Source organism: Mchenga conophoros, linkage group LG15 (genome assembly GCF_057382185.1).
Source record: "Mchenga conophoros isolate Kocher_MC1m ecotype Shallow Benthic linkage group LG15, M_conophoros_male_GT1.1, whole genome shotgun sequence".
NCBI classification, from domain to species: domain Eukaryota; kingdom Metazoa; phylum Chordata; class Actinopteri; order Cichliformes; family Cichlidae; genus Mchenga; species Mchenga conophoros.
In genome coordinates this window covers 30,791,548-30,815,189 of record NC_140540.1, presented here as the reverse complement: position 1 = coordinate 30,815,189, position 23,642 = coordinate 30,791,548, and the positions used below count along the sequence as shown (strand labels likewise).

General features: G+C 42.7%; 1 protein-coding gene across 5 annotated transcripts in view; it reads left to right on the top strand.

The window, feature by feature from the left end:
- Nucleotides 1–23,537, top strand: part of fynb (FYN proto-oncogene, Src family tyrosine kinase b) — an 88,889-nt gene extending 65,352 nt beyond the window's left edge. For 3 of the 5 annotated variants that reach the window (XM_085248064.1, XM_085248065.1, XM_085248066.1), the window contains 9 exons: nucleotides 1,009–1,107; nucleotides 4,169–4,272; nucleotides 4,581–4,730; nucleotides 10,833–10,997; nucleotides 12,652–12,831; nucleotides 17,207–17,283; nucleotides 18,193–18,346; nucleotides 19,774–19,905; nucleotides 21,970–23,537. In XM_085248064.1, the coding sequence (XP_085104190.1) occupies nucleotides 1,009–1,107; nucleotides 4,169–4,272; nucleotides 4,581–4,730; nucleotides 10,833–10,997; nucleotides 12,652–12,831; nucleotides 17,207–17,283; nucleotides 18,193–18,346; nucleotides 19,774–19,905; nucleotides 21,970–22,178 (1,270 nt within the window). In that variant the 3' untranslated portion in view covers nucleotides 22,179–23,537. Of the gene's footprint in view, nucleotides 1–1,008; nucleotides 1,108–4,168; nucleotides 4,273–4,580; nucleotides 4,731–10,832; nucleotides 10,998–11,331; nucleotides 11,488–12,651; nucleotides 12,832–17,206; nucleotides 17,284–18,192; nucleotides 18,347–19,773; nucleotides 19,906–21,969 lie in introns of all 5 variants that reach the window. The other 2 variants (XM_085248068.1, XM_085248067.1) reach the window with 2 other exon arrangements.
- The last annotated feature ends 105 nt before the right edge of the window (nucleotides 23,538–23,642 follow it).

The window sequence follows — 23,642 nt, the reverse complement described above, 5'->3', positions numbered from 1 at the left end:
GCAGTAGTTTTTCAACAAACATTTCAGAGGACTGGGGGATATAGTGCTTGTCCTTGGAGATTATTTCTAGTAGAACATTATAGAACACTTCATTTTTTGAGCCAAGCCAAGCTCAAGTTTTCAGATTTTTTAGGTCTAAATAAACAGAACTGACCAATCAGATGACTGCATTTGGCAACGAGTGTACTTGTAGCTCAAAATGCAGCCTGGTTGAATTATTATAATATATTATAATTATTAGTATAGTACTATTTCACCTCAGCCTCTGTGAATTTTTTTCCAGATGTGGTGCTTTAACTCGAACTCCTGGTTTAAACCATGAAAGTCTCCTTGCTGCTGCCTTCTCATGAGGATTGGATGAACCCAGAATCTCAGTTTCTTCCTCGTCTCGTTAGGAAACATCAGGACCAGCTTCAGCTTTTTATAACGTGTTTTCTGATTTTTTTATTTTTTATTATTAACCTTTATTTAACCAGGAAAAGTCCCATTGAGATTAAAAACCTCTTTTGCAAGGGAGTCCTGGCCAAGAGGCGACAACACGTTGAAATTACAAAGTTACATACATATTATAAATAACAATTACATTTTAAAAACATTTTTCTCTGGCTCTCTCAATCTGGACTTAAAAGCATTTAATGAAATAAGATCTGCTATCTTCCAGTCTTTTTGCATCATGTTCCATGTGAAAGGGGCAGCATAAGTAAAAGCCCTCTTTCCCAGTTCATGATGATGAGGAAATAATAATATACACCTTCAAAAAAATACCTCTTTATTATATCGTCATTATGTTCTTACTTCAGCGGCTAAAATATGCTCTCCTGAACTCATTGAGCTGTTCTTTGATAACGTGCATTTCTTTTAGCTGTTTCTTAATTTTAAACTTATATAGGGATTATAGAGTTCTATATATGTTGCACAAGTGAGTGGACCAGAGCATGTCAGCTCATATAAAATGAAGTTGTATAAATGTTCTCCTTTCCTCACCCTATTCCTCTTTTTGTCTTTCAGTGAAGGGGACTGGTGGGATGCTCGCTCCCTCACTACCGGTGGCAGCGGCTACATTCCCAGTAATTATGTGGCTCCAGTGGACTCTATCCAGGCTGAAGAGTAAGTAGCATATGTGTGTGAGCGTGCACTTGTTCATACCCGCTGACTTTCATAGAGAATGTGCTCTGAAGTACTTTGAGATTAGTGGATGTGAAGCTTCAGACTGACAGCCGCACGTTAACCTTCTGAGAAAGGAAGTTCAGGAGAGAGGAACAGTTTATACTTTATACTCAAGGCAAGCTTTTCTACTGGCCTTATAAAATGGCATTTATGTGACACTATAAAGAGTATTATGTTTGATTCAGACATCAAACGGCTGGATTATTGTAATCTTCCACACAGATGTTTTTCTGAATCAAGATTCAGTCAATTCACTGTGAAGAATTATATTATTCTTGTGCATTTAGCTTTGTAGAGAAGCATTTTCATACAGTGGTAAGCTAACGAGCTCACATAGGACAAGAGAATGAAGCACCAGTGGCAGACCTGCCAGTTCTGGTGTTCTCTGGCGAATGCCATTCAAACTATATGGTGTTGGTCTGTCAGCACAGGGCCTGATAAAGGGCACTAATGTCAACCTTATAGCATCTGATTCTGACATGTTGTTGGGAAACATGCACAAGTAGATCACTGGAGGTCATTTTGGAGGGCTCTGGTAATGATGCCCTGCTCACACAAAGAAGTACATACTGGTCCAGCTTCAGGGTTAATGCATGTATATATCCCTGCCCAGCTCTTCTCATGTCTCTTGCTACTCCTGAACACTTGTGAGACTGTATTAGGAGATGCAGAAAACCCTATGTGCCTTTCTAAAAGAGCCAGACTACTTCTTCAACTTGAATGGACTACAGGTACTGTTTCATGCTACCAGTAGTGACAAGGATCCTATTGAAAACAAAAAACGAAAGAAAATTGAGTCAGGGGGACAAGGAGAGAACGACGATCTCTTGTTGGAGGTTGTCTTTGTCACGTCTGCCGGGGCAGTTGGCATGGAAGGAATGAGGCTGAGGACCCAAGTGGAGGCAAACTGAGACGAAGGTGGATGATAACAAAAGCCTTTATTGATGGTTGAACAAAAGTACAAACAGGTGGCACAGAGAAAACTAACCAAAACTAAGCATTAAGATAACGCAAACCTGAAACTAGAAAACTTGGAAACACGAGGACAGAGGTAATCCAAAGGAACCACAGAGGATGATAACATGCAGGAGGAAACGCAGACGATCAAACTGAACAAAGGAAAGCACACACTATATACACACCAGGTAACGAGGCAGGAATGCATAACAGGAGGAACACACGGCTGGGATTAATCTGACATAACGAGACACAGGAAGTAAATCAGACTACACTGACAAAGGACCAGGACCATCAAAGTAAAACAGGAAACACACAGGCTGAACTCAAGACATGTAAGCTTAACACAATGAACCTGAAATGTGGGACAGGAAGGCACAGACTAGACACAACACGGAACACAGGGAAGGCACATAACAAAACCTGAACTCAGCAAATACTAAAAAACTAGGGAGCTAGAAATACTGAGACAAAAACTAGGAGACTAGCAGGGACAAATCATGAACTCAGAAACTATATAATAATTCAAAAATACAAAACCACTGAGTCACCGACCCAGGACCGTGACAGTCTTGCTGATGATTTTATACTGTACCTGTTGTTATTTTCATTTACACCAAAGCATTTAGAATCCACTCACAATAGTTTATGCATCCTTGCTGGACAGATTGATATCCCTAAAGTTTAACTGACTAACTTATACTGTGATGATCAGGTGTTCCCTTAAGATTTTTGAGCAGTGTATTTTTTTCTATAAAAAATGTAGTTAAATGTAGCTAACAAAGCAGTAATTGATGCTCTTGTTGATGGAGCTTAGGGTTGTAGTACATCCATCAGTTGAAAGGGCACTCAGAAATCTGTGAGGGGAGCAGAGACAGCTGCTGGGTAGTGTTGAGCACGAATCGTTTTCCAAATTATTGCTCTCACGTTGCCATTAGGGGTGGGGGAAAAATCAATACTGTGTAGTATCGTGATATTTTGTTTGCTAATAATGTATCGATACAGGGACAGCAGAAATCGATATTTTGTTACAAAAAAAGTTTTTGTGGACTGGAACTCTGACTTCAGAGCATGTTGATCCTTTTTCTGAGCAAGAATCCTGACATTCCTTCACTGTCCAAATGTGTTTAACTTGTTTTTTGGCAGCAATAAACATGACAGTTTACTTATTTTAATTTAAGACATGTTTTATTTTAATTAAGTTTAAAACTTTTTTATTTAATGTAAAATGTTTTGTTTTAATTTACTTTCAAATTCTTCAGTTGCTGAATGGGCTGCATAGTTTTCATAAATTGCATAGTTCAGAATAGCTATAATTGTACCAGATGGTTGCATTCAGTTAAGTTGGACTAGACTGTAATACAAACCGTTCAGTTTGTCAACAATAAAACTGACTGAAATGAGAGAAAGACTGAGTGCGAGACTTTGATATTAGATAAAATGAATATTGATAAAGTTTACCTTTATGTACAGAATCTGAATATCGCAAAATATTTTTAAAAATTGCAATAATATCGTATCGTGCGTTAAGTATTGTGATAAGATCGTATCGTGGGATGTATGGTGATTCCCACCTCTAGTTGCCATGTTGTGATACTCGAAACAAATATGTAATGTAGGAATGTAGATTGTCAGTGTTACTCTCCATCCATAATATCAGTGTTGACCGTCTCATCATCACTTGATTTCATCATGTGTTACATAATGTTAAAAGGTCAGCTGGCAGCAGGGCTCTCAGTGATGACATCGCAAACCCCGTGTTCCAGTGCTATCATACACATTTTGGCCTCATTCATTTGTCCAACAGTGTTGGACAAATGTTGGACAAATGAATGGCCTCTTGAGAATTACGCTTATCTTAACAGTCTTTTAGCATCATCAGACTAAAAAGCTCCACGATACTGTCCGGGATTTTCTGATTCCTTGTCAGAACCATTTTTGGCAATACCCCTGGAAATAGTAGTACTATGATGTGACCTTATGCATGACTTGAACACAGTGACTGCAGTGTGTCTGTGTTTGACTTCTTTTCCTATATTTGCAGCTGGTACTTTGGTAAACTGGGCCGTAAGGATGCAGAGAGGCAGCTACTGTCTACTGGCAACCCTCGAGGCACCTATCTCATCCGAGAAAGTGAAACCACAAAGGGTAAAAAAAATCACAAAACAGACACACTGACACACATCGACCTGTAAGTGTGTGTGTTTATGCCATGACAGATTTACTACTTAGGAGTAAGAAGTGTTCACAGCTGCCTGATGGTGTAATCACAAGTAGAACGCATGGAGTATTTTCTAAGCTCTCATATTTCTCATAAGACTTTTGTAGTAAAAGTGTAGTGTGATAGCCTCTGCTTTTTGAATAGCAGCAGAACTGGATGGGTAGAAGTGAGTACTGAAGTGTTGAATGGGAACTTGGTGTTCAGTGATTCGAACCTCCTGGTCTGTCTTCCTCAGGTGCCTTTTCCTTATCCATACGGGACTGGGATGATCTCAAGGGCGACCACGTCAAGCATTATAAGATCCGCAAGCTAGACAGCGGCGGCTACTACATCACTACCAGGGCTCAGTTTGAAACACTGCAGCAGCTGGTTCAGCACTATTCAGGTAAAATACAAAGATTCTATAATTTGTCACGTTGTGTAAACTTGTAACTATTTTTGTTTGTTGTGTATTTAAGGTCGACTTAAAAAAAGGTAGCTTTGCAGTTTGTTCTTGTAAATGTGCGACTGTTCAGTTTGAATGATTTTAGATTGTAATTGCTTCTTCCACATGAGCCACAACAGTGTTCAGTGCCGTTTTGGTTGAATGTCATTAAAGCTGATGGAGAGGTGGAGAATGGCTAAAGGAAGAGTCTGTGCAGGTGTAGAGCTCTTTGTTTCAGAAAACGCTGAATATGAGCCATTGTCATTATTTATTCAAGTAAATTTGAAGAATTTCAAAATATTCTCATTCTGGTCTGTTTGGATTTTCTCCTCTTTGTTAGGACAAAATATACTATGAGATAATACAATATGGTTTTATATATTTGTAGAGGTATAGGGCTACGTTTGTGTGTTAATCCTTATATATTTATATATTTAAAGTATATATACTTATATATTTAGTATTTAAAAGTAGAATGGGAGGCAGAGCGTTTAGTTTTCCGGCCCCTCTTCTGTGGAACCAGCTTAATTCAGGAGATAGACACTATCTGTCTCCCGCTTCAAAGTTTCCTTTTTGCTAAAGCATATAGTTAGGGCTGGATCAGGTGACCCTGAATCCTCCCTTAATTATGCTGCAGTAGATGTAGGCTGCTGGATGATTCCCATGATCTTCAGTCACCTTTCTGACTCACTATGTGTTAAATAATGTTCATAATATTCTAATATTATCTAATATATCTAATAATCTAAACTCTATGCTTACAGTACAATGCTTCCACTAAAGCTATTAGTTTTCCCTTTTTTCATATAGATATATATATGTTGTTAAAAGCTTATGTTTAAGATGGACAACCAGTCAGTCAGTCTAAATGGAGAGGGAACAGAGCTAAAACAGCCTCACTAATGCCGAGTGTAAGATAATAAGAATCAATTTGAACCTAGAAAAAAACAAATAAAATAGGTTGATCTTAACAAAAATCGTCCAGTTTTAAATGTGTTTATCCTTTTTACATGCTCCACTTCTCCACCAGGTCTTAGGAAATTCAGCTTGGTACTTTCTGCTTCAGTCCAGGTAGACAGGAATGATCACATAAATTTAAGTTCAGATAATAATCTGGTAATATTTAATGCTGTACTGGGAAATGCTGAATGTATGATGCAGATGTCAAGAAAGTGCATCGCTGGCCTGAAAACAAGCAGATCAAACGGGAGAAATGCCTTTTCTTTTTTTAAAAGCCTTCCAGACAGACGTTGCCATAGACAGATTTGTCGGTGGATGCAGAGCACTGACACTGCGACCCCATTTTCACAAGCCCAAATAGGAAAGTGTTTTGTGTGGTGTCCATTTCCGTGAATTGATCAAACATGCATTAAGCAAACACTGTTACGCTGTTATTGCATTTTCACATACAGGAATAGAAGATGACTCGTACTGTGAGACACAAAGACATGGCCTGTGTTGGAATACCTGCTAGTTTGTGTCTCACGTGCAACTGGATTCACATTAATTTTTAATGCAGCAAACAAGAGGCCACAGAGAGAGCACTCTGACACCCTGAAGAGCCACTGTGAGCCCATCCTGCTGTTCATATTGAGCTTATTGGAAACGGACACCCCACTGGTGCACTGACACATATATGTTTTACTTATTACTTGTTAACACGGATTCTGTTTTTCAGCATTTTCTCACTGTCTCGCTTCTACTTGTGCTTCTTTGAAAGCGTGCTCATTTGTTGTGTTTGATCTCTCTCATTCTGCGTCCCTTTGACTAAGAACGGTGCTTTTCCAGTCACGCTCCAGTTGTCATTGACATATTGATCTCTTGAAGTCCTAAAATCAGTGCCATGGATTTTCTGTATGCGTTAGCGTCATGGCACATTAATCAGAATCAGAATCAGAATACTTTATTGATCCCTGGGGGAAATTATTTTTTGTTACAGTGCTCCATTTTAAACCAACATTAAGACAAGACAGACAATACGCTAACTAAGAATAGTACAATATATACATATATATACATACATACATACATACATAAGTCACTTATAAATAAATAGTTGGAAAAGAAACATGTGTAGCTGTAGCAGCAAACAGTGTGTTAAGTGGATGCGTTGTACAGGGAGATGGCCACAGGCAGGAATGATTTCCTGTGTCGTTCAGTGGTGCTTTTCGGTAATCTCAGTCTCTCACTGAACGAGCTCCTGTGGCTGACCAACATGTCATGGAGTGGGTGGGAGGTGTTATCCAACATTGTCTTTATCTTGGACAGCATCCGCCTCTCCGACACCACCTTGAGGGAGTGCAGCTCCATCCCCACAACATTGCTGGCCTTACGGATCAGTTTATTAAGTCTGTTGGCATCTGCGACCCTCAGCCTGCTCCCCCAGCATGCAACAGCATAGAGGATCGCACTGGCCACAACAGACTCATAGAAAATCCTCAGCATTTTCTGGCAGATGTTGAAGGACCTCAGTCGCCTCAAAAAATAGAGACGACTCTGGCCCTTCCTGTAAAGTGCTGTGGTGTTTTTAGCCCAGTCCAGTTTATTGTCAATGTGTACTCCAAGGTATTTATAGTCCTCCACAATGTCAACACTGACCCCCTGGATTGAAACAGGGGTCAAGTGTTTCCTGGTCTTCCTGAAGTCCACGATCAGTTCCTTGGTCTTTGCCACGTTGAGCTGCAGATGATTCTGCTCACACCACGTGACAAAGGAGTCGACCACAGCCCGGTACTCTGTCTCATCATCCCTGCTGATGCATCCAACCACCGCAGAGTCATCAGAAAACTTCTGAAGATGGCAGGTCTCTGTGCAGTGGCTGAAGTCTGTGGTGTAGAGGGTGAAGAGGAAGGGGGAGAGGACAGTCCCCTGTGGTGCCCCTGTGTTGCTGATCACCTTGTCAGACACACACTGTGGGAGACGTACATATTGTGGTCTTCCTGTCAGGTAATCAACAATCCAGGACACCAGAGAAGCATCCACCTGCATCGCTGCTAACTTATCACCCAGGAGGGTCGGCCTGATGGTGTTGAAAGCACTGGAAAAGTCAAAAAACATGACCCTCACAGTGCTCGCCGGCTGGTCCAGATGGGTGTAGACACGATTGAGCAGGTAGATGATGGCGTCCTCAGTTCCGAGACGAGGCTGATAAGCGAACTGAAGGGGATCCAGGTGTGGTCTTACTATGGGTCGCAGCTGGTCCAGGATGAGCTTTTCCAGGGTCTTCATGATGTGGGAGGTCAGTGCCACGGGCCTGTAATCCTGGGGGCCACTGGGACGTGGTGTCTTTGGTACAGGGACGAGGCATGATGTCTTCCACATCACCGGGACCCTCTGCAGACTCAGACTCAGCATAAACAGTTTATGAAAGACTCCACACAGCTGGGGGGCACAGGTCTTGAGGACAAGGGGACTCACTCCGTCTGGTCCAGCAGACTTGCCTGAGTGAAGTCTCCTCATTTGCATCTCAACCTGGTATTGAGTGAAGGTGATGGGTGGGGGAGGGGTGTCAGGAATCTCACAGGAGGCAACATGTGAAGAGAGGCTGTCCGTCCTGCACTTTATCGCCACTCTAAATGGCATATGGAGCACACCTTTGCAAATAACCTTGACTCTTTGCAGGGCTTATGCTTTTATTGCTTTCTGCTTTGCGCTATTTTCTATTTTACATGTTGCTGAAGAGCCGAGGAGCATATCGGGCATCGTAGAGCGTTGTTCTGTTCTTCGCATCACCTGCAGGGGTCAGAAAGCAATAACTCTTGGCTGCTAATCTGGCCAAATTCACTAACAGGCTGAGAATCAAACCTAGCTTTACTCTGTTCAAACGACATTTCTGCTAGTCACGAGAGAGAAAATTAAAAGCTGCACGTGATGAAATAAAATAGTCAGTTTCAAGGAGTACTGAGTTTTGTTTGTTGTTTTGTTTTTAATTTTTATCGTTTTGCATTTTTTAGTTGTAGAAATCCGATTCCTTAAGTGTGTTTTTACAAATAAATGGCTGCAGTTCATGATGATGCTTTTGCTTTTTGCATTCCACTGATGTCAAGATCACTCTCTGGTCTTTACCTTATAAGGTCAAATGCCTTCTTGTGAATTGGTACCATTTAAATAACATTTTATTAAAATGCATTGATAGAATCAGTGGCTTCAGGGGAACAAATTACAGTAGGAGTGTTGTTACCTGCTCTCACTCATTCACATTCTGGTTGCGTAATAATGTCTTTAAAGGCAACTGACCCAAGAGAAGACCAGGAAACAATCCTCTGAAATGATTTATTGCGATTATAAAACGGTTAACAAGCTAGCCCTGTCTACTTTTATATTCTGTTTATTTATTTTTTTCGTGATAAATTGATGTGATAAGGCACTGAATGGATTTGTGTATGATCCTACCATCATTCTACCAAAACCAGGTGTTGGGAATTGCTCAGGTTTGTAATTGATTAGAGAGCAGAACATAAACTTTAATAACTGTCAGCAATAACACATTTATGAGCAGGCAAAATGGAGTTCAGCAGCATCACAAAGACTAACTTGGTCTTCAAAATAAAATGAGCTTTCCACACTTTAAGCCGCCACCTCTTTCTGTGAAACACCCTCTGCTTCTGTGTTTTCTCCGTGGAGACGGTGCACATATTGACAGCTTTTATGACAGCCAGTGGAGAATACACAGAGCCGTATTGATGTTTGAGCGGAGCAGCTGTGGCAGCAGGCAGGTGGCCCAGATGGGCTTTGATGGCCGTGTTCCAGGTTTAACACTCCTGTGGGTGAGACGCGGGCCTTTATCTCATCTTTACTGCCCTGTGCAAACACCCTGGGGTCTTACCAGTGACCGTGAGGATAAAAACCAAGGGTCACTTTATCATTGCTGTCAAGGCAATATCTAAATATCAGCGTGAGGATGCCTGCGGAAACTCTGACCTAATCCACTGGCTTAATCAGTCGGGGGCAAACATGAGACTTCCTTCAGAGTATAAGAAAGAATGATTTGAACGAGCACATAGATGTCGTGGTGTTATCAGCTAAAGTGACAGCAAACAGGCCTAATCTAAATGGAAAGGGCACTCATCGTCCTAAACAAGTATGGTCGATAATGCTTTTCATAGTACACAAAGTACCTATGATTTAACGTTACATAACTATAAATATATACATTTTACCGTGCAGCTATCTCTTTACGTAAATGGCCATTGTTATCGTAAACCGTGTGCACGTCGCCATGCCCTTAGCCACAGGAAGCCTTTAGAGTCTTTAGTTCTGCTTGTTGCTATTGAGTGTTGAAGACTTTTACTGTTATACTGTGATACTCTACCAACCCAGGCCAGAAATAACCATTAAAGTCATTTAAATTTCAGCTGTAACTGCAGAGCTAGGTACTGTTTTATTTTAGCTTTCCAGCAACAGATGATGCTTGTGAACTTATAGCACACTCAGAGGTAGACTGCCAACAATTTGAAATGACAACCAACCCCCAGTTTGGCTGTTTGGCTACATGTCAGAGCTGGCGTTTGTATCTCTGGCTGCTGTTTTAACCCCTTCACCACCCAACACCCAACAGTCTATACATCATTACTCGCTTGTTTTACAGATTGTTGGGAGTTCAGAGGGTAGACTTCCAACTCTAACTATGCTCTGAAATCATATTATAGAAAATGAGAACATTTTAATAGATTTCTATTCGTTTTGGCTATTAGGAAGAATATACTTAACAAGTTATTACATAAAAAGCCAGTTGTGAAAAGTTCATCCGCCAGTGCTACATCACAACGCTCTAATTTTATAAGTATGAGACGCGTGTGACTTGTAAGCAAACTGATTAATCTGATGATCAAGATGGATGAAAGAGGCCACATCCTGAATCTTTTCACCTGTAATCAGCTCATGTGCCCACCAGAAAGTGAAAACAGAGGCGCTGGTTCTCAGCTTTGATGTTTACTATGCTTCCAGTTGTTGTGCCACTCTGAAGCTTGTCTTTGTCTCCTGCAGGGTGCTGCGCTAACCCTCTGTACATCTCCCTCTCTCTGTCTCTGCTCTTTTTTGCGCGTTGCCGTGTGCTGTGTGCAGATCGAGCCGCGGGGCTCTGCTGTCGCTTGGTGGTTCCCTGCCACAAAGGCATGCCCCGCCTCGCTGACCTGTCCGTCAAAACCAAAGACGTGTGGGAGATCCCACGGGAGTCGCTGCAGCTGATCAAGCGTCTCGGGAATGGGCAGTTTGGGGAGGTTTGGATGGGTACGGATCGAGTCGCCTCCTAGTAAGGGGGCCACTCGGAAGGAGCCACACAGAGCTGACGGAGACACCAGACACGGTCCAAAACACAGGCCAATAATCTGATGGGTTCGATCAAATGAGAACATGGGGCAAAAATGTTGGTAATTCTTAGATTGAGGGTGTTGCCAGTCAAATTGTCCTTGTTTTCCAAACTTTTCTGCCAAAATAATCTGGAAAAATCATCCAGTGTGTCAGGAAACTCTCACAGCCTAAAGGTGGCCTCCTTCCATGTGTACCTCACTGCATGTTCCTTTCCCCTAACCCTGTTTGCCTTACCTCCCCCCCTCCCCTGTAGAGAGTGCAGATGGTTTGTGCTTTAATTTAACGGGCGTGTGTGTGAACTACATCCCTGACACTGTGGGCTTGAGTCATGATGCCTGGGAGATCAGCAGAGACGCACTTGAGTTGGAAGTAAAGCTGGGAACAGGATGTTTTGCCGATGTGTTTTATGGTAAGAAAATTCAAAACCAAACTTTGAAATTTTCACTCTGGCCCATCCCACAAGTACACGTGGAGTCTCCTTTATGCTCATCTATGTATTCATAATTGTGCCAAGAAGCTATTTTGCCATTTCACATGCAAGCTGGAGCTTTCTTATCCCTCTCCAGCACTCCCACAGGATTTTTGTTTTAGTTTCTTAAGACATAAACTATAAAGTCTCTTTGAAAATCAGCTGATACCTATAAGAATAGTTTTCCACCCCACAGTGTATGTTTGCATTCTTATAATATTCCAGTTGAACACTGAGGTGGCCCTGAAAGGTGAAATGCATTGCAGCTTAAGAAAACACCAGCAAACAGAAAATACTCAGCAAAAGTACACACAAACACACACAACAATACTTTTTGTGTGCTTTTGCAGTATTTCTCTATTTGCTGATGGTTTCTCAGTTGCAGTATGTTTGACCTCTCTGGGCCACTGTAGCAGCAGGTTACCAGTCCTGACTTCCAAAATTGAAAGCACAGTCACGATGCTACAGAAGCCCACTCTGATATATGAGCTTAATCTTAAATTAAGCCCCTTAAAATAAACAAGTAGGCCAAATTTGTCTTTCCTAAGATTCTTGTATGTTTACTGTAAAAAATAATATAAAAAAGGTACTGCTTCAATAAAATAATTGAAGTCATCCATACCTTTACCTACATTCACACAGTATTTTGATAGAGTGCATATTGGAGGCATAGCCGTGCTGTGTTACAGTCACTGACATGTAACCAGTGAGGAGCTTACAGGCTTGCCTTTGTTGATCATCCTACAAAGGATTATCCGCTCCCATGTTGGCGTATTGTGACTCTTAAAGCCCTGCTGAATCTCTCTCCAAGCCTTTAAAAGCCATTTCAAATCAATGTCCGCTCCAAATCCCGTACACATTTAATTATCCTTCAGCCCAACCACTGTGCATGAAAGATTATTCCCTCAGTCTCTCGATCGCTTCCTGTCTTGCATGTTTATCTCGTTGTCATTTCAAAGCAAGACTTTCCCCATGTTTTTAAACTACAGTTGCCTCACACCTGCCAATCATGTCTTCGGGTTAGAGCACAGGGTTGTCAAGCTTGACTTTGAAATGACACGAATGCATTTTCCCACTGTACTGATGCCAGCTTCTGTGTACCAGGAACGTGGAATGGCACCACTAAGGTGGCAGTGAAGACTCTGAAGCCTGGCACGATGTCCCCAGAGTCCTTCCTGGAGGAGGCTCAGATCATGAAGAAACTCCGTCATGATAAGCTGGTGCAGCTTTACGCTGTCGTGTCTGAGGAGCCCATTTACATCGTCACAGAGTACATGGGCAAAGGTAGATGGAACACACCCACAATCCACAGCTGCTTACTTGCGTTTTTCATTGCACCCCAAAAGTGCTAGTTATTCACTTGTTAAAAAATAATTATTTTTATAAAATAAGAGTTGATGCAACAGTTTCCTGTTTCAAAATATGCAGTTTCTCTCGCTTTTACAAGCATCTTATACTATGTAGAGTGATTTTATTGAAGAAGAATAGAAGAATTTTGTCATCACCATTCAATTACGAAAAAGATGAATTTTTACAGAATTTCTGTTGAAAGAGAAAACTAATAATGGAGACACAAGCTTAAAGCTCTGTGTGACAAAAATGGGTTGTAAAGCAGTTGACCTTGCGTTGCTTTTGGTTGCATGTCAGCGAGTTTGCCTCTCTCACCCTTGTGCAGAAACAAAGTGTGAGAGAGGAAAGGACTAACACCAAACAAGAGAAATAGCTCTTGGTATGGTTTTGTGCGTAAGCTGCAGACTCAGAAAACGTAACACAGCCAAGTTTTGCAAAGCAAAGCAAAGTTAATTTCCATTAGTAGAAGAGTTTAAAGTTCTATGTTATGTTGTATGTTGGTTGTGTGACCAGCTCAGTCCAAGCCCCTGTATGTGTCTTCACTGACCACTATCTCAGTAAAAAGTAACCCCGGCGGAAGGGGCTACATGAATAGGATGAGGGACCTATGGATTCTTCGATACCCAACATCCACAATGACGGCGAAACAACTAGTAGCTCAGTGTTCCAATATTCGAAAGAAGGGACTGCTCTCACAGCTAGAGATTGACGAGGTACAACACAAATGCTACGGCAAGGAGGAGTCAGGACGCCAGGTCAGGGGGGCGATATCATCACCCCCACCCGAGATTGGGTACATAGCCCCAAGTGCGATAGGAGAAGGATCGTTGAGTGCGAGAGGAACTGACCTGAAAAATAGGATCATGGCCAAGCTTGAAACCTGGATCCCCCGTAGCCGGTTACCAAGATTACGTGAAGTACCCTCAGAAGGTCTGCTAGATGATGTTAATGCAGCACTACGGGCAATACCTACAACCACTAACAAGCTGATCTACAATACGGCAGCAGTGATCAGTGAGATGCTTGGCTACAAGTTGAACAGCGACAAGGGGCAGTACCCTCCATGGAGAAGGAGGCTAGAGGGCAAGATCAAAGTAGCACGGAGGGAGGTTAGCCAACTAACGGAGTTGCAGAAAGGTGCGACAAATAAGGTGCCTAAGAAATACAGCAAGCTGTCCATACCTGAGGCCTTGGAAACTGCCAAGCAAAGACTCACAGCCTTGGCCAGCCGCTTGAGGAGGTACACCAGAGAGATAGAAGGCAGGAGAATAAACCAGCTGTTCTCCACAGAACCAGCAAAGGTGTACTCTCAGTGGCAAGGGAACAATAAGAGAACAGCACCACCAAGGCTGGAGACGGAGCAATACTGGAAGAGCATATGGGAGAAGGATGCAACCCATAACGGCAATGCTCAGTGGCTAGTGGATCTGAGGGCAGACCACAGCGACCTCCCTGAACAGGGTCCAGTAACCATCACAGTGGCAGATATCCAAGAAAGGGTCTCCAGTATGAAGAGTTGGACAGCACCAGGGCCCGACATGGTTCACGCCTACTGGCTGAAGAAGCTGACTGCACTCCACGAGCGTCTGGCAGCACAAATGAACCAGCTGCTAGTTAACGAGAGACACCCGGAATGGCTAACTGAAGGCCGGACGGTCCTGATCCCCAAGGACCCCAAGAAGGGACCGGTCCCCTCCAACTACCGACCAATAACCTGCCTCAGTACTACATGGAAGCTCCTGTCAGGCATCATATCGGCTAAGATGAACAGGCACATGGGTCAATACATGAGCGGGACACAGAAAGGAATTGGCAAGAATACCAGAGGCGCAAAACACCAGCTACTGGTAGACAGAACAATCAGCCGAGACTGCAAGACCAGACTGACCAACCTGTGCACTGCCTGGATTGATTACAAGAAGGCCTATGACTCAATGCCCCACAGCTGGATACTGGAATGCCTAGAATTGTACAAGATCAATGGGACCCTAAGAGCCTTCATCAGGAACTCAATGGGGATGTGGCGTACAACACTAGAGGCCAACTCCAAGCCCATAGCACAAGTCACCATCAAGTGCGGGATCTACCAAGGAGATGCTCTGTCCCCACTGCTGTTCTGCATAGGCCTGAACACCCTCAGTGAGATCATTAACAAGACTGGCTACGGATACCGACTACGTAACGGAGCAGTTGTCAGCCACCTCCTGTACATGGATGACATCAAGCTGTATGCCAAGAGTGAACGAGACATCGATTCACTGATCCACACTACCAGGCTATACAGCAATGACATTGGAATGTCGTTCGGACTGGAGAAGTGTAGTCGGATGGTAACAAAGAGAGGGAAGGTAGTCAGAACTGAGGGAATGAACTACCAGAAGGCAACATTGCAGACATAGAGGACAGTTACAAGTACCTGGGGATCCCGCAGGCGAATGGGAACCATGAAGAGGCCGCTAGAAAAGCTGCAACCACCAAGTACCTGCAGAGGGTCAGGCAAGTCCTGAGGAGTCAGCTGAATGGTAAGAACAAGATCCGGGCCATCAACACGTACCGTGATCAGGTACCCTGCTGGGGTAATAGGCTGGCCAAAGGAGGAGATAGAAGCCACTGACATAAAGACAAGAAAGCTCCTTACCATGCATGGAGGGTTTCACCCCAAGTCCAGCACCCTGAGGCTGTACGCTAAGCGGAAGGAAGGGGGCCGGGGACTGGTGAGTGTCAGCACCACAGTCCAGGATGAGACAACGAACATCCAAGAATATATTGGGAAGATGGCCCCAACTGACCGAGTGCTCAGTGAATACCTCAGGCAGCAGAAACCCAAGAAAGAGGAGGGAGACGAGGAACCATCATGGAAGGACAGGCCCCTGCACAGTATGTACCACCGGCAGATAGAGGAGGTGGCTGATATCCAGAAATCCTACCAGTGGCTGGACAAAGCTGGACTGAAAGACAGCACAGAGGCACTAATCATGGCAGCACAAGAACAAGCTCTGAGCACAAGATCCATAGAGGCTGGGGTCTATCACACCAGGCAAGACCCCAGGTGCAGGCTGTGTAAAGATGCCCCAGAGACAATCCAGCACATAACAGCAGGGTGCAAGATGCTAGCAGGCAAGGCATACATGGAACGCCATAACCAAGTGGCCGGCATAGTGTACAGGAACATCTGTGCCGAGTATAACCTGGAAGTCCTGAGGTCAAAATGGGAGATGCCCCCAAGGGTGGTGGAGAATGACCGAGCTAAGATCCTGTGGGACTTCCAGATACAGACGGACAAAATGGTGGTGGCTAACCAACCGGACATAGTGGTGGTAGACAAACAGAAGAAGATGGCCGTAGTGATCGATGTAGCGGTTCCGAATGACAGCAATATCAGGAAGAAGGAACACGAGAAGCTGGAGAAATACCAAGGGCTCAGAGAAGAGCTCGAGAGGATGTGGAGGGTGAAGGTAACGGTGGTCCCCGTGGTAATCGGAGCACTAGGTGCGGTGACTCCCAAGCTAGGCGAGTGGCTCCAGCAGATCCCGGGAACAACATCGGAGATCTCTGTCCAGAAGAGCGCAGTCCTGGGAACAGCTAAGATACTGCGCAGGACCCTCAAGCTCCCAGGCCTCTGGTAGAGGACCCGAGCTTGAAGGATAAACCGCCCGCAGGGGCGTGCTGGGTGTTTTTTTTGTTTTTTAAAGCCATAAAAAGCATATATTGTGGCCTAAAAGTGAAACTTGTGGCCAGTTAAAAAAATGTCTGTCAAAGCACTTTGTTTCATTCCAGTCTGAAGAGTGAGCGCTCTGGAATGGCAAACCCTGCCTTTCAAAGAGAGTGGAGATGATTAAGGCCTGCAAAACAGTCCTTCAAAACACTGGGGTTCAGAGATGCCACAAGAAAGCGTTGTGGACGCGCATTAATCACCAGAGAATGCAAGAATGGAAACTTTGATGTACGTTGCTGTGTCTGCTGCGTGCAGAGCCTGCCATATCTAGGTCAGCCAATTAAGCTGGAGAGGAGTGCCTTTAAAAGAGCCGATCCACTGTGGAATTGTATGAATGTAGAAGTTTATGTGGGGATCTTTTTAGGTCCACCAATCCAATATTTATTTTTGTAGCTGGCGAGCTTTTTGTGGCTTATTTCTAAGAGATATTCACCTGATTTTTCTTCAAGGTTATTTTACTTCAGATTTACAAACACTTCCTGTGTTCCTGTATTGCACAGGGCACGGAAACCAAAACTGATTTAATAAAGTTGTGTTTTATTTATTTTATTGTGCACATGTGTGCAACATAACATGTTTTTATGCCTACTCCAGGAAGCTTACTGGACTTTTTAAAGGATGGAGAAGGACGAGGGTTAAAACTGCCTAACCTGGTGGACATGGCTGCACAGGTATGCCACAGACTTCAGGTTATGGTCCTGAAAATGGTCCTGCTATGGCAGCAAAATCTGTTTGTGCAACCATAAATTCCAAAACATCCCAAAACCGTTAGGACACTGAATAAAATGTAAATATGCAATTCAATTCAGTTTGATTTATATAAATGTACACCCTACAATATGTGGTACTATGAAGTCTTTTAAGCTAAGATAGGGCCTGATTATTCAATATAATCACATATATTCTAATATGTGATTAGAATATGGTCTGACATTGGTTAGATTAGAATATATGTGATATATTTGAATAAATTTAAAATAGATTCTGGATTTAAAAGGGATCCAATGAAGAGAAGCCAGTACAGGAGAAATACGCTCTCTCTAGTATTCTCTGTTAGGATTCTTGCTCCAGCATTTTAGAACAACTAAAGGCTAAAGTCCGCCTCTAGTGGCCACTCCAGAAACTGCACTTCTGCATTGGCTTACTTTTTCAACCCCAGAACTTGTGCCAGTAATTCTACAGCTTTGTTCTTTATAAAATATGATTCTACACTGGTTTCAGTGTACCCTTCTTGTTGTCCTCTTTTCAAAACTGCAACTTTGTGATTGCTCTAATCATGTGATTAGAGGACTTCATTAAGAGATAACTTGAGGGCTTCTATTGTCAATTTATTTTTATTTGACCCAAATCTTTAGCAAATAGAGAGTCATTGAGAGAGAAGTTGAATCAAACCAATCCAAACTGCAACGACATATCTTACTGAGGGCTGTCCTATCAAAAAACAAGCTTTACCTACCATTAGATATAGATATAGATAAATAGATATAGATGCTATTAAATGTATTCTCGTGAAGTGAGAGCAACTCACAGTTGAGACAGAAATTTCTTTAGCTATTGTTGCCTTCTGTGCTGTTCTCAAGGTGGCAGCAGGTATGGCCTACATTGAGAGGATGAACTACATCCACAGAGACCTACGCTCTGCTAACATCCTGGTTGGCGACAACCTGGTGTGCAAGATCGCCGACTTTGGCCTGGCAAGGCTCATCGAAGACAACGAATACACGGCTCGACAAGGTAGGGCTTCTAACTCCTTTCCAACTCGCTCACAAACGATGTTAAATGCACATACTTAATGCTCCCACTCACACAAGCTCACATGCTGCCTGACTGCATTAGATCATGGAGGAAATTCGCTCTGGGAGTTGCAAGCTTTGCATTACACCCACAAGAAAATGACTAGCCAGCACAGCCAGTCAGCTCCAAATATTTTTCTCAATAACACAGACATTGAGGGAAGACACTCCCTGCCCCAGAGACACAGAGAGATTTTAAACTGGACATCATGTTACTTCACTATTGACCCTTGAAGCCTTTGAGATATTCAGATATCAGGTTGTGCTAGCTGTTCCCTGATTTGGAGAAAACATATTTGTACATTCTGCATTCTGGAAGTATAAATAAATATCCACAGACCTTTTTCTGATCTAATTGCCATTTCATCCATCAATCCATTTTCATCCGCTTACCCAATTCGGGGTCATGGACAAAGTGGAGCCTATTCCAGCTACCGTAGGTGAGAGATGGGGTACAGCCTGGACAGATCACCAGTCTGTCTCAGAGACACCAAAACGTTGCTGTGCCCTCATAAAATAATTCTTGGGTTTAATCCTTTTAATTCAACAAAGGAACATTTTCTTCCACATTTGAACTTTAAATGTGCAGAAAGACAGTTTCATGCAGAATTATGGGTCATGTTAGATTAACGTTTATAACAAATGTACGTGTCAGCACTCAGAATACTGTAAATATCGTCATTTCCCAGCTGGTTAGTTGAAGCTCATAGCAGCTGTTCATGCCATTTCTATGTGCTCAGCAGATACTGTCATTATGTTGTAATTTCTTTCCTCCCTTTGACAAATGAAGTCATTTTGTTGCACACATGTTCTTTGCTCTCTGCTAGATGCTTCACTTCACTTTTAAAAGTCAGACCTCTGATGTTTAATCTCTGGTCTCTAATTTCCTTCCTGACTTTTCCCAGGAAGTACTTTTAAAGTTTAATCAGTTACAATCAATGACAGCGTGTGAAGGGGAACCTAAGAGAAAACGTGAATGTTCCTTTTTATCCTGTAAATTTTTTTACAGGCTGTATTGCTGGTATCAAATTTGTACATGTTAGCATTGTTCACTTAAAAGAGAAAGGCCACCACATATACAATAATATGCATTTACACACATACACTCACACACACACACACACACACACACACACACACACACACACACACACACACACACACACACGTATATATATGTATATGTATATATATGTATATGTGTATATGTGTGTACTTTAAAGATAAATTCATCAAGCTAGTTTAAAATGATAAGGGACTGTGAAGGCCCAGTATAACAGAAAAAAGGATCATGTTAAACTGAATAAACCTGAAGTGTAGACATGCTCTCCTCGTTAATACTAATGTGGTCTCACTGCTCTCCTTCAGGTGCAAAGTTTCCCATCAAGTGGACCGCCCCAGAGGCCGCGTTGTACGGGAAGTTTACCATCAAGTCAGACGTGTGGTCGTTCGGCATCCTGCTGACGGAGTTGGTCACCAAGGGTCGGGTGCCTTACCCAGGTAAGGAAGGGGAAGGATCAAACGGTGCAGTAGAAGCTAAGCTCTGCTCGCTCAGCTGCTTTCACCTTGAGCCGGTCAGTCTACACTGATTAAGGGGCTCAATAAAGGGGAACTGCGAAACACTGAGCAGTTACCAAAGTACACACAGCTATCACAACAGGCAGCTCCTGCTGCTGTTTATGGGATTAAAATGTTCCTTTACGCTTGGGTAACCTTCGTTTCCCTGCCAGAATATGAGCTAACCCTTAATTACTTCTGCTGCCCTGTGGGACAAGATACATTTTACACAGAAACAAAAAGAAAGAGAGTGGGAGAGGCTGGGGCGTACTCTGTATACAGCTCCATGCAGGGAGGGGGAACATGTTTGACCAGATGGTGCTGGTGGGCTGGTTCTGCTGTAGAGAGCAGGTGAGGATGGTTAGCTTGCAAGTGAGCTGAGGGAAAAGCAGCACCTTAACAGCTTTATAAGGTAGTGGACAAAATAGCAGAAAAATGGACTCAAGAAAGAGAACTATCCTACCCAGGAGACACTTGAGATGAAGATTATTGCCAGATTCAGTTAAAAACTGGAAGGTTTCTCAGATCATCTGGAAAGAGACCCCGTAGAATTCAGCTGTTTTTAAAAAGGGAAAAGACATCATTTGAATTTATATTGAATTTTATCTGATCTCAGGGTCAAAATTATACAACATCAGTAAAATTTGGTTAAATGTCTCGTGGCAAGTTTCACTTCAACACTTTTGGGAGCCAACAACAAGCTTCTAGCATACTTCAGACTGGATATTTGACTGTTCATTGAAGTAGGTTGGCATGAAGCATAGTCCACAAATTTTAATAGGCATGAGGTTGGTGTGTTGGGAAGGCCTCTGTGTTAGAACACAGTTTCAACTGTCTGGCTGTCTGGTTGGAGAATTTGGAGGTAGTCCATTATTCCGTTCACTTTGTGCAATGTACCACGAGCCTCTAGCAGCACAACATCCCAAGAGCATGACGCTACCACCACCATGCTTGACACTGTTACAGAGTTCAGCTTTGCCTCATCTTTACTACTACAATAATATCTCTCGTCATTGTGGCCAACTAGTTCAATTCTTTGTCCCATTTGACCATAAAGCTTTTCTCCAGAAGGCATTTGGCTTCAAATTTTAGTCAAGCACTGAGGACAATGACTGTGTGTTTGAGCAGATTCCAGTTTTTGGCAGGTTTCGAGCCACAGTGGATCGTGAGTTGTTCCTAAACAACCTAACCAATGTTAGACCATCAGAATAACTTTTACTTGAGTACAGTTGTTTCAACTGATGATCTGAATCAGCACTTGTCTAGAAATGGCTCCAGAAGACCTTCCCAACTTGTATAAATCTACAATTCTTCGTCGATGTTCACTGAGTTCCTTGTCCTTTCCCATTGTTCTGTATTGGTCAATATAAGGCTGCAACAATGCATTGAGTAACTCAAATAACTTGATTACAAAATGAGGGATTACAAAGAGCGAAGAGATGGGATTAAAGAGATTAAAAAGATGGTGAGCTCAGGTGGAGTCAAAAAAGGGGTTTTCTAGCATCCAGAACAACCAGCTGTAATCAACATTCAAATCTTTACTGAGAAAAAGCCGACAGGAATCCTTCATCAAAGCACCTGATTAACAACCTCCAACGTGAAGAAAAGCAAACTTTGTAGCTGCTTCCATCCACTGCTGTGTGTCTGTTTGATCACCTACTGAAAAGAAAATAAGCAAAAAGAGAAGAACACAGTAGGGAGACCACAGCAGCAACCAACATAAGCATAAGTGCCAGTAAATAGTGAATATTGAATGTTACTGAGGAGCACTTAAGACCGACAACGCACGACATGTTCAGACTAGGCCATGTTTTTCAAAACTTTAGTAACATTATTTTGTAGATTTTGCTTTCTTCAGTTAGAGGTTTTAATTAAACAGATCTTCATTAAACAACCCTTTGCAGATTCAGCACGTTAAGAACTGATTTTTTGAATTTGATCACTGCGTGATCCCAGGCAGAGCTCCCGAGCGCTCTTTCTCACCTGCTTCCTGCATTTAATTTTCAGGTATGAACAACCGAGAGGTGCTGGAGCAGGTGGAGCGGGGCTACAGGATGCCGTGCCCACAGGACTGCCCCATTTCGCTGCACGAGCTGATGCTACAGTGCTGGAAGAAGGACGCAGAGGAGCGGCCCACCTTTGAGTACTTGCAAGCCTTCTTGGAAGACTACTTCACAGCCACCGAACCTCAGTACCAGCCCGGGGACAACCTCTAACCCACCGCTACCACCCCCCACACCCTGTTCTTGCTTTCTCTCTCTGTCTCTCTCTCTCTCTCGGGGTCAGCTCGAGGCCTGGACACGATTAGCTACAGCAGTGCTATATAAAAAACAAAAACAAAAAAACTATGGATCCTTTTCAGCCTGGCCTTTTTATGTTAGGGATGTGTACAGCTTCCTCAGCTCAACTTGAGTTCCAATACAAACCCCCTGACGACACCGCCCTCAGTCTCCGACACGCCCCCCTAGTGTCTGAACTCTGTAAATGCCATAGTTAACAAGGCTGATGGAACTGGGGTTAACTGGGGGTTGTGCTAAAGCAGTTCCTTGTATTCAATGTAAATAAGAAAAGCTTGTTTTAGTTTGTCTGCTTCCGTTTCAGATTTTATTTTCTTCTGCACAAAAGTAATAATAATGATAAAAGGAAGTCAAGTACCTGAGGAGGCACAGTTAATCTGTATGTGTATTATACTGTAGCTTCTCTATTATTTTCTAGAGATTGAATTGGAAGGCTCTATATTTTTTTCTCATTTCCTATAAAAGAGAATTCATCGCTTTATTCTCTACTTTTCAGTTACACGTGTTATTGCATAAAGTTTCTCCTGGTGAGCATGACACAGTCCACTTTTTTTTTCTTTTTTTTTGCCTTCCCGTCACAAAAGCTTCTAGTTAGGCTGCTGCTGCTGCAGGTTCTTTTACAAACGATCTGCCACATTTTTGTAAATCACAGCAACGTACAAGGATTTTGACATATCCCTCATTGCTATTTGGGTGAAAATGTTTCTGTCTTTATACCACTGGTGTGTTATTTTGTAGCTGGGAGACAAGAAAGATTTTCATTTAAGAGTATAAATGTCTTTGATTGAGAATCTTCATTTGGAAACAGATCGTGGGGTTTTTCCTCCTGCACGTCCTCCACCCGAGCCTGCAGGATCAACAGGCTGCACCTGAACCAGGACCATCTTACCTCCTGAGCTGCTTCTTCTTTTATGTTTAAGTGACACGATTATATTGAGTCTTTGATTTTATTTAACCCTTTTAGGTGATCCTTCGAGAGACATTTGGAGTATATGATCAGGGGAGCTCTGGACCAGTTCATGTGACAGGAGTCTGAATGTGAAACGCATTGAAAATAAATGGAAACCAGCTCTGGTCTGGTCTGGTCTTAATGCAGATGGTATCAAAGCCTTTGGTAAATCCTCATTTTTCAGTTGTACAGCTAAATGGGTTTTAAGTGTCGCTAACTTCTCTCCTTTGTATCTTTCATTTCCATTTTTTATTAACATGACTCGTTTTGTTAATTCAGTGATTTGGCATTTGGAACTCAGAAAAGACCAATAAACATTTTACACTCTTTCCAAGACACTTATTATGACCAATGCCAGTGTTTTACATGTGTGTGTGCACCTGCCTGAGAAACCAAGAGAAACTGCATGCTCACAGAGCAAGAGAGCCAGTGGC